At 40.5% G+C, this 11,803-nt stretch overlaps 1 protein-coding gene across 6 annotated transcripts in view; it reads left to right on the forward strand.

Annotated features, from left to right (window-relative positions):
* PARG (poly(ADP-ribose) glycohydrolase) overlaps positions 1-11,803 on the forward strand; it is a 160,357-nt gene that overhangs the window by 76,674 nt on the left and 71,880 nt on the right. For all 6 annotated transcript variants that reach the window (XM_019502276.1, XM_019502273.1, XM_019502272.1 and 3 more), the window contains 3 exons: positions 2,438-2,517; positions 5,527-5,587; positions 10,490-10,565. In XM_019502276.1, coding sequence (XP_019357821.1) covers positions 2,438-2,517; positions 5,527-5,587; positions 10,490-10,565 — 217 coding nt within the window. The remainder of the gene's footprint in view (positions 1-2,437; positions 2,518-5,526; positions 5,588-10,489; positions 10,566-11,803) is intronic.

Consider the following 11,803-nt stretch of genomic DNA (forward strand, 5'->3'; position numbering starts at 1 on the left):
TGGATGTTAGGAAGAACTTTCTCACTCGGAGGGTAGTGAAGCACTGAAACGGGTTACCCAGAGAGGTGGTGGAATCCTTAGAGGTTTTTAAAACCTGGCTAGACAAAACCTTGGCTGGGATGATACAGTTGAGGACGGTCCTGTTTTGAGCAGGGGGTTGGGCTAGATGACTGCCTGAAGACCCTTCCAACCCTAATTTTCTATGATTTTATGATTCTTTATGCCTCTCTAAGGTTTTTACCTGTGGTTAGTTATGAGCGAGTCTTCAGAAATGCTCGTTATTAATCTTAACTTTTTTTCCAATTGAAATAAGTGGAGGTAGAAATAGCTTCAATGGGAGCAAAGGGGGACAACACTTTCGAAAATGTATTTGCATAAATTTCCTAACCAGGGAAGGCTCTTCTGTTAGAATAACCAAAAAAGAAAGAAGCAATTTATCTTTGCTTCACCTTTGTGCTTGATTTTGTCTTAATTTTCCCAATCTTTGCTATTGAAGTCTTGGTCTTTTCCAGAACACAAACTACCTATTATACCAAATCATATGCTGTCTTTCTACATAGACAGCCTTCCACTAGAGATTTGGCAGAGATTGAGAAGGATTCAAGATCTAAACTAAAATCTTGCTTAATTTAAAGAGACAATAAGCTAGTGAGTGTATTTTTAACTCTGTATAAATTTAACCACATGGAGGGTACACTTAAAAATAAACAGTAAATAAAATGTCACAAGTAAATTTTCCTTTTTAGTTTAATTTTAGTTATTTTCCTTTTTTATACTTTTTCTCTTTTTCTTTCTGACAAAAACCTTTCTCTTGGACCTAATTTAGTTTGGTTTAATTTGCACCTATTTTACTTAATTTCTTTTTTGGCTCTGTAAACACTGCACTTCGTTAACACCTGTAGTTAACTACTTTTTAAAGTGACTATACAGTAAAATAGGTTTAGAGACTTCTTTTGTCTTTTTCTAATTAATGTCCTGAACTGAAAAAGAGGTAATATTAATTCGTTCAGTGTCTAATATTGCTTCTTCACATAAGTTTTTGTGAAAGCCTGGGGGTTTTTTTGGTTGTTTTTATGTGTTGTTTATTAATATGAAAAAAATGTAATCCATTTCTTTTCTACAAAGCCTGCTTCACCTGAAGGCGTTTTGCTTTTAAAGTCAAGTTGCCTTTGTGGTATATAGAAACAGATGAATAACATTGTCACTTCTTTCTAAGTTAACTTTGCTACACTTCAAAAATGTTTTTCGAAAATAGATTTAAACCCCAAGGATTTCTACTGTATCAGACATCTTTTAGTGAACATATTACTTGAGGCATATTGCAGGGGCTTTGGAAACTATTTTTCCCTCCAGACAAATTCCATTACATCTTACCAATAACCGTGCTGTGTCATTTTGTAGGAAACCAAATTAAGCAATACAAGTGCAGGTTACTGGAAGGTGGATGATTCAGTAAAAAAAAAAAATATTTTAGTTAACATTTTAAAAGAAGCTGTTAACTTAAAGCTAAACATACAGAAGTTTCCCTTTAATACTTAGATTTTTACAAATGAGTTTCTGAATGTCAGTAGACCCCTGTTAAATTTAAAATGGGGTTTGTGAGATTCTCTGTCATTGCCTTTTTTTATATTGAAGTATGACTAGGAGTGTCTTTCTCATGCAATCAAATTTATGAGGAGTAATATAGTTAAATTATTTTCAGCCCAAAATGAATTGCCAACATGTAGCTGGATAAGTTCTTTGAGTGGTGTTTAGAAAGTTTGGAGTATTAGAGTTGGAGATTTTTACTTCTAGGTAACTGATTCCAATCCAGTCGAGTTCCCCCAAAAAACAGACCTTTAAATACCATTTTCAAGCCAAAAGTAACAAAATGTGGGAGACCTTTCATTCTTGGTCCTTGGTACACACCTCTTCTATGGATAGTTTCTAGTTTCCAAAGCTGTCAATCCTGAGAATTTGATACACATTAAATTAATGTAAGATTTTGAAATGAAAAAAAAAATTAAGAGCAATAACAGCGCAAACTTTTCTTGCCATTCTCTACTTCGGTACTTCAACTTGGAAATAAAAAAATTAGGACTATAGGAACATAAAACTAGAAAAGTCCCACTGGCTCATTGAGTTCTGTCTGTTTCAGTTCAGATTGTAGTTGTGTTAGACCAATGTGATTCTCAACCAAAGATGCGTGGCAGGCTTACAGTGTAACAATGGGTTTCTTTGGGAGACTTTCTTCTCTTCATCCTGCCCCTCTTCACAGCCTGAGTTTTATGAAGCTGAAATTGTTTTCAATCAAAGTGCATAACAACTATTAATTGAAATTTATTCCTGTTATTTTCAAGTCTGATCAGATTGGTGTTACTAAAAGTTAGTGTGCCACTGACATTTCTTTAACAGCTTTTATATCTTTTTTTTTTTTTTTATTATTATTATTATTCAGGTTGTTTGAAGGACGGTCTCCCAGAAAACCTGAGAAACTTAAAACCCTTTTCTGCTACTTTAGAAGAGTCACGGAAAAAAGTAAATCCTCTCATTACTTCACTAGATCTTTTTTTAGTGCTATGAAAAGTGTAGTTTCATTGGTTAGAAAGCAGACACGTATGAAGAATATGTATCAAATGCAAAAAAAAAAAGTAATGGTAGTACAAAATTGTGATGGATATTTTTAGCACAGAAAGTGAGACATTGAAAATATGACCCTTTGTTGTATCATTGAAAATATGACCCTTTGTTGTATCATTTTTTCCTCATTATATTTTCTGTACAATTGTGATTTTGCATTTTTCATGAAAATTATTAAATTAAGTGTTTTCACAAAAAATGCTATTTGCGATGAAATACCAGAATATAGGTGCTTGCTGGGGACTTCCTCAGCAATTAGCCATATCATGGAAAATAGGGGCATTGAGGGTGGGGGGAGGGAACACGTGTGGAGGACCAAATAGCTCCTCTCCTCCCTTCCCCAATGCCAGGGCTGTCTTTCAAGGCAGCCTCCAAGTGCCCCCAACTCCCTGCACCACAGTTTTCCTGCCTGGTGCAACTAAACCTAGCCCTAAACCTGCCCCCTCTGCCAATGGTGGGGTGGGGGCACACCACAATTTGGGCATGGAAATCTGGAACTCCACCATGTTTGGGCCATGGTACTAGCAAGCTGGTCCCAGGATTTAAGACTGGCCCTAGTTATGTATATCTATCCTTTTGGTGTGATGATTAATGATTTGATGAGGCTAACATACTCCATTTGTATGCAAAATTTTTCTGTTCTTAAAGGTCTGTTTTAGAAAATATTTTTCTTCACACATTGAAATTGCATTTTCCTTCATGATTAACTCCATACATATCAGAAATTTGTGTGTGCATCTTTTCTTGAAGTCATCTTAAAGCTGTCCAGGTACAATACAGTTCTAATATTATAAAACCTAAGTCTGTCCGTCCCTAACACTTTATTTGCGCTCTGATTGGTTGATGGTAACAGCCAATCAGAGTGCTCCAAGCATGCGGGAGCACTGCCACAATTCCAAAACCATGCCGAGGGCTGGACAGGGGCTGGGGGAGCCGGGACCAGCAGTGCTGGCCTCTGCTCCCCCACCCAGCTCCCTGCAAGCGGCACCGAGGACTGGACAGGGGGTGGGGGGCCTGCAGCGCTGGCCTCAGCTCTCCCACCCAGCTTCCTGAAGAGGCAGAACAGCAGCAGCATGGGGCATTAGATGGTAACACACCATTCTTGACAGGCAATTGGCTAGTATCTTTTATAAATGCCTTGAATATTTGGTTAAAAAATTCCTATTTTGCTTGACACAATCTCATTTTGGTGCTATCGTTGTTCCATTCTACCTTTTGTTCTAGCCATCAAACTCTTATTAATGTCAGTAGAAATCATTCACCTATATTCACCAAAGAAGTGTCATCCATGCATCTGACTTAGATGCATGTACCTTACTACATTTTTACACTTAAATAAAAATGTCTTCTTGCAAACTGATTTTCTACAACCTTCTTGTTCTAAATGCAGCTGCCCTGTACCTTTGTGCATATGAAAGCAGCTGAGATTGCATGTTGTAAAATGGGTATATTGAATTTTAATATTATCATTTCAAATTAATAATTGAAATTCTTGAATTAGTACTTTGTTGTACTTTCAAAAAGACCTTCCTCTGTGTTTTTCAGTATGAATTAATAAGGCTAGAAATAGGCCTAGAAATTAGTGTACATATTATATTCCCTAACTATTTTATAATAAATGCTAATTTTGTTCCTTGTAAGGGAATACTTCAGAGCCCACATAAACCAAAAGTTTTGTACTCAGGGGTGAATACTTAATTTGTCAAACATCGTCTTGCTCTTGTGGGGAAATATTTCATTAATACGAGGTACATCTTCTAAAAGAAAAAACGAACAAACTTTCTAAGACTTTTTTTAAGTTGTAGGAGTATTTAAAACTTCCTGGAAGATGGATCATTTTCTTCAGACACTTTGAGCTATGGTTTTTACCTTTCAACATTATTTTTGGCAACTAATAATGCAAATTCATTATAAAAGTAGTTATATATTGACTGTAGCAGAGAAAGTGAAAAATTTCTGAGGGAATAAAATAGTCCCAAAGGATATTTTTTATAAATGTGGTCCTACTATATTGTCTCTGATATCGCTCAGTCTATCAAAGTTTTTTCCACAGGAGTAACAGGGATCCTGTATCTTATTCTGTACAAAGAATGCTCTGAATAAAAAAAATGGCTCTTAGTAATACTTAAACTTTTTTTGCTGTTGCTTCTCTTGCAATTGAATTTTATTGGAAGAAAATAAAAGAAAACCACATAATTAGAAATGTTGTCCTGCAAGACCTTACTCCAAATGACTTCTTTTTTTTCTCTTGAGGGTTAAGTCTTTCCATTTTTGTCTGTTATACGCTCCACGGCAGCTGTCTTTCGAATTTATGAGCACAGCATCTTTTTAATCAGCCAGAGGAGCTTAAATGTTAAACTGTCCGTTGCTTCTACAACCTTTCCATCCAGCCACAAGCTGAGTACTTTTTATGAACACCCTCCTGACCTGATGACTTAGAACAGTGGACCATATTCCATCTGAAGCCTTATTGTTACAAATGGCAGCACATTCTGCTCTAGTGATGCTTAAAGCTTAGATAGTTTTTCAGTAAATATTGTATGTGCTTTCCTTTTTCGGTATGAAACTTAAAAAGAAAAATAACACTCAAATTAGGAATCGGCTTATATAACTACGCCCACACTGTTTTTCTTAGTTGTTTAACAAATATAAAATGAAGGTAGAATAGAAAGTGAAATTTTCATTCTGTCGCACTTTTCCATTTTGAGTACTGGTGCTGGTGGTAAGAATCAAATTTAGTCTTGAGGAAAATTTGATATTCTTTTATTTTGCAATGGTTTACAATATTTCCAGATAAGAATCACATCTGTGTAACTTTTATTCATGAATAATTTTAAATGGTAACTTTTTAGAACTTGAGGCTTCCAGTGGATAATATGTATTTATCTGGGTGTGATTTGCTTATAGAACCCACTGGATTGGTGACATTTACAAGGCAGAGTCTCCAAGAGTTTCCAGATTGGGAAAGGTAAGTCAAACACATTTCACTATGAGAAATTGTTTTATTTAGCTTTGTCTAACTTCCATTAAAGCCATAGACTCCCAGTGACTTTATTGAGAATTGGATTCGGCCCTTAATCATTACAAAGAGGAACACTTTGTGTGGGGCTTTTAATTATGATTTTTATTAATTGAATTTGGGGGAAAATTGGTTTTACAGCGGCCAGAAGTAATTTGGGATTTTTTCCTTCTCTTCAGTTATGGGAGTTTTCCAGATTACAACATTAATGTTCAGGCAGTTTTCAGTCTTCTATAGAACAAAATTTTCAACTTCTAATTGCCAAAATTTGTAAAAAAAAAAAAAAAAATATATATATATATAAAAGCAAATTTGATGTGCACCCATCAATTGCATCTCTAGTGGTTGTTTCATTTTGCTGAGTTGTTCCTGATCTAAACAAATTTTTGAAATAATACTTGTGACAGGAATTCTAATGCAGTACAGTTGACAGTCAGTATGGAAAACAGTGTTCGACTGGGCTATCAATTTTGTCAAACAGTTTGAATAAAATAATGCCTGCATGTGTAGAACATATGCATTTTTAGGTTTAAGCCTACTTCTGGTGGTGGAAGTGGGGGCTGTTGGGGGAAACATAGCATTGGTTGTATAACCCTGAATGATTTAGTTCTAGGACTTTTCTATTAAAAAAAAAAAAAAATCTAAATGGCAATTCATAGACTTGGTATTCTCTGTTGTGGGTTTCCTAGGCAGATTTTGGTTAGTGCTTTAAAAACAAAGGCTTCATAAATTACTGTAATAGTTATAAACCCTAGTCTTAAAATGTACAAAAAATAAAACCAGGGTGTGTACACTCACTTCTCATTTACTTACTACTAATTCATATTAACCTTAAAAGGCACACACACATGCTAGACACAAAATGAGAAATTTGACACTGTATTTTGTAAATGGCATGAAATAGATTTTTTTTTTTTGGTAGTCTTGTCAGTTTTCAGCTATGTTATGGTTACAGCATGATAAATGGCTACTGAAACTCTAAAGGGGCTGCTACAGATTTTTAGAAAGTAATCCTATTGAAAGCAGTTAGGGTAGGAGCTGACATTGCCTTCCCTTGTCACTCACTGCTTGAACAATTTTGTTCTCCTTTTGCAAAGAGATTGATTTTTGGAGATGATGGTGATACAGTGCTTTGTGAGGAAAAGCTCTCAGTTAACTTAGTTGTATGATTTCAAGGTAAACGTGATGATTACTGCAGGAGACTGTGAAGGGACAGGGGAAGGGAATTAAGCCTCTATGCAGAAAAAGATGAGAAAATCCTCAGTGTCATTTCAGTAGGCTCTGGTAAATTTGCTTATTGGAAAGTTTGCCACTCTGGTTAAATTTTCCCATTGTTTAGATTCCCTCCCAGTGCACCTTCCACCTACCCTCAGTTACTGGTTGATACTGAACAGTTCACCAGTGTTTTAATTTCACCATTATTTGTATTCCAATTGGAATTCCACAAATTAACTAGAGTTCACTATAATTTGTAAATTAGAGAAGTAAATCAAGATATATGTGTGCTTAGCAGAAAAGAGCTTTTGGTGTGGAAAGCACACTTCAAAAAAAAATTACTTTTACATGTCATGGTAAGTAAATTCTTGTATGATTATTAATGGCAGAGTACGTGCAGCTTTGTTGTCTTACATTCAGTTGTATTTTTTTTTAAACTGAATGTACAGTATATCTCTTGGGCCATATCTCCTGCTGGTGTGAATCAGGGTAGCTCCGTTAATTTTAGTGAGCGTTGCCAGTGGGCACATGAGCGCATATGGCCCTGAGAAACAATATTTTAAAACAAATCTGGCAAAATATTGCATATGCTGATAATTTTGTCAAAAAATCTTAACTTAGTGCCTTATTGTTTTAGCTGAGTAATATACCCACCTACTACTTATCAATATGAAATGCATGTATGTTACTGAATGCTGTTGATTTGAGGGTATAGAGAGATTTCCCATTAAGTTTCATGGGACTTGAGAGTGCATATTTTTTCTTAACTGAAAAGTGAAACTATTTTCATGTCCAACTAAATGAACAACATAAGTCTTCGTGAACATGAATGTACTTCAGTCTTGTGTAATAATTTCTTATATAGAAAGTATTGTTTTCTTTTTTCTTAATGTTTTCTTTTTGCTTAAATAGAAGAGATCGATTTAGGTTTAGGCAGGAAATAAATCGCTGAATGTTTAATGCAGCCAAATTTAAATTACTTTTTTGGTCTCTTTTTTTAAATGTGATTATACTGTGATTAAATGTATTGATAACATCTTACATGGTGGAATTAACAGAATTAGTCTGACTTTAACTTGGGTGGTGTCCTAATAAAATAAAACACATTTCTTTTTTCCATTCTACATGGAAATTATTTATTGTTTTGATTGAAATAAGGCCAATTTTATAAAAACCAAGAGCAAGAGTACATTGCAAGCTAAAGGGTACACCCAGAAATAAAATTACACGAACAGCAAGATTTTTCAGAGTGAGCAAATCTTTAGCAAGCTAGAGCAAATAACTGACAGTAAAGCAATGCTTATCAATCTGGGTGTTGCAGGACTCTGAGGGGTGCCTTGAGTCTGCTGAGCTTGAGCACCACTGCAGTAGGCAAAGCAAGCATAACACATTTTCCTCAAGGTACAGTTTATGTGGCACACTGGCATGGAATTCTGCCTTCCCACAGGCACTTTCCCTCCTGTGTCTCCATTCGTAGAATAATACATCGGGGAAACAGAGCTTATGTCTATCCGTTATGTACTGAGGATTTAGTTACAGACCTGTACAGTGAATATAGTGGACAAAGCAAGGGATTGAAAGCCTTGAATATCTGAATTCTGTTTCCAACTCTGTTGTTTACTTGCTATTTAACTTTGGGCACCTAAACCAGGGGCAGGCAATTATTTCAGGTGGGGGGCCACTTAGCCAGTTTTGGCAAGCTGTCGAGGGCCGCATGGGTAGCCCCGCCCCTTGACAGGTACCCTGGCCCCGGTCACCATCTTGGGACCAGTGTCTTGGGACCAATGTCCCAGAGCCAGCACTAGTGGGGCCCAAAGCGGAGTGTAGGCTGGCAGGGGTCTGTGGAGCCAGGCTGGACTGCACCAGCAAGGAGAGAAGGGAGTTGGCCTTCCTCCCTAGAGCCCCTGCCAACTGGGACCCCATGCTTCTGCCACCCTGCTCTGGGCCCTGTCAACATCGGTGCAGGCCTCGTGCTCCCACACCCATTCACTCCCAGTGCCCCGCCCAGCCCTGCGGTACAGGCGGGGGGGTGCAGCATGCAGCCCCGACACCCTGTTTGCTGGCAGGGAAGGAGCTGGTGCTGAGCGCAAGGGAAAACCCCGTGGCTTGCGCTCTGTGCTGCAGCCACTTGCAGCCCATGTTGGGCTGCCTTGATCAGGCACAGGCAGCCCCAGGTGGGCTGTGAAGGGCTGCGGCGCCAGGCACAGGGCGGGCGAGAAGCCACTTTTCTCCTGTGCTGAGCACCAGCTTGTAACCCACCCCCACTGCCAGCCTGGGCCCTGCGCCAGCTCTGGGCTTGCCCGTTGGGGCTGTGTGCAGCAGCAGCAGCTGCTTGGTGTGGAGAAAAGTAGCCCCCCTGCTTGCTGCACCAGGCAGTGTTTGCTGCTGCTGCCTGCGTGGAGCTCGCACACTGGGCAGCCTAAGGGTGGCAGTGGCAAACACTGCCTGGTGCGGCAAGTGGGGAGGCCACAACTGCTGCCGCGGTGCACAGCCCTAGTGGGTGAGCCCAGAGCCAGTGCCAGGCCCAGGCTGGCTACGTGGGCGGGTTACAAGCTGGTGTGGAGCGTGGGGGAAATGTGGCCCCTCCCCGCCCTGTGGCCAGCGCCCTGTGTTGCAGCCACTTGCAGCCTGTGCCTGTTCAAGATAGCCCCACATGGGCTGTGAGTGGCTGCAGCACAGAGCGCTGGCTACAGGGTGGGGGAAGAGCCGCTTTTCCCCGGGCCGCTTTTCCCCGTGCTCCTTCCCTGCCCCCCCCCTGCCCTTACCTGAGGTTCTGGCGCGGTGCATCCACGTGGTCCCAGGCTGGAAGCCCCTACTGGGGCTTCTGGCTGGGGGGGGCAGGGCTGGGCGGGCCCTGCTGTTGCGGGAGCCCTCCAGGGCTTCCCTTGGGTCCCACTGCCCCGGTTCCTGTTGTTTTTGACAGGACCCAAAGGCAGATCAATAATAATTTAATACATTTTTTAGGGGCCCCGGAGACCAGATAGAATGGCCTTATGGGCTGGATGCAGCTCGCAGGCTGTATTTTGCCCACCCCTGACCTAAACTAACTTCTGTTTTGCCACAGAGGTAGTAGGGTGGATTAATTTTCTTCATAAGAAGTGGAGATCATCAAATGGAAGGTTCAATGCAAAGTTTTTGGGGTTCCTTTTTGTTTTCATAACCTGTATCACCAATTCATGTGTCTTTTGTTTCATTGTGCCAGATTCTGGTCTTGGTGGGCACATCTATATGTTCATTAATGTGCTTTTAATAATGCGCATTCAATTTAGTACCTCCATTGTAAGGTACTAGAAAATGGTGCATTAGCTTGTTTTAATGCACATTAGCAAAAGTGTGTGTTGTTTTTGTGACGTCTTAATGCGCGTTAAAATGGGTTAATGCACATTAAAGCACATGTGTAGGTGTGCCCAGTTACTTTGTTTATCTGGAATATTTCTCTGGAAAACATACAAGTTGTTCTTTTGAAGTCAGTGGAATTGCTTTGGATTTATGTTGCCGCAGCTAGAAATTTTGTTTGGGTTTTTGGCACATGTTTATAATGGAGATTTTTTTTTTTTTTTTTTTTTACGTTTGCTGTAATTAATTGTTTCTCTTTCCTGTAAAGTAACATTGTCTCTCTACTGTATTGAATTACAGATCTCAGAAAAAACTGTCCAGGCTACACATCACCTATGAAGGCACTATTGAAAGCAATGGACATGGTATGCTGCAGGTGAGTCTATAACAAAGGCAAACGTGGATTTATATCATTTCAGTGATCAGGGAATTTAACGAAGTTATTCATGTGGACCTCCCTGAGCTGCTTTTAAGTAGTGAGACACTGCTGTGTAAAAGAAACAAACAAACAAACAAAACCCCGATCATTTTGACAGGCTTAGTAGTGTTGGTATTCCCTAGCTCACCTTGTTTTGCACATTTGTACCCTATCCCCATGCCATTTGACAGAAAAATTACAAAACCTGGACAGTTCAGGTCTTTCACTTCGGGCATGGATTGCAGATTGACAAGAGAAGAGTTTACAGACTGTGATCTTGACAGACTGTCATGTTTTTTTATATTTTTTTTAAAAAAAAGCAATTGCTGTGCCCCAGCTGGTGACCAGTTTAGTAGTTCACAGAGCTCTTTCTGATGCCAGCACAGTTGTTTTGGTCTGGGAGCCAGTCAGCTAAAACAGATTGATCAGGATGTGTCCTTTGTACCAAGGAACACTATTGTTTTATTTGAAGCCATAGGATACTGGGGATGTAAATATCACTTTAAAAAAATGACCTATTTGACCTCCTCTAATGACATGGGTTAAGTGGTCCCATGACAGAGGGGGCAGAGCATCACAGGGAACTGGGGTCAAGGGTCGTATGTAGGATTGCAGAGAACTCTGCCACCAGCCAGAACTGAACCCCACGGCCACAGTATGTTCCTCACAGCAAGTATGAGGGAGTGAGAAGGCAGCACCACCAGCAGCAGCGGCATGGGGTGGCAGGGCCCTTGGCTCAGTGCTGCCTGCTGTTGGGGGAATGGTTCCAGCAGAGGCAGTATGGGACATGGCATGGATCCAGGCTGCAGCATGGCGTGGCTGCTGCAGGGAGGTGTAACTAGTGGTTACCTGGGGGACTAGATCTGAGCAAAGTTGTGCAGTGGAACTGGCAGGGCTTAAGTAGGAACAAGTGTAGCAGCGGGGCTGCCATTGGGTGCTGCAAGGGCCAGGGAAGGAGCCAGGCACTCCTGCCTCAGCACCCGCAGTGGCTGCCGCCTGCTGGAACAGCCATGCTGCACCCAGGTGGTGCCTTCAGCCTGCGGGTACCTGGAGCCCTGTGTGGCACCTCCCTCCTGCCTCCTCTCCTCTCCGCCCCCTTCCCCCCACCCCGCCCCCCGGGCTCCAGCAGCTACCACTTGGCAAGCACCCATGTGCCATGCAGGATAGTGCCTGAGGGATCCACCCGAGGCCTGAGC

Source organism: Gavialis gangeticus, unplaced genomic scaffold, assembly GCF_001723915.1.
Source record: "Gavialis gangeticus isolate Ggan-Ray unplaced genomic scaffold, GavGan_comp1, whole genome shotgun sequence".
Taxonomy (NCBI): Eukaryota; Metazoa; Chordata; order Crocodylia; family Gavialidae; genus Gavialis; species Gavialis gangeticus.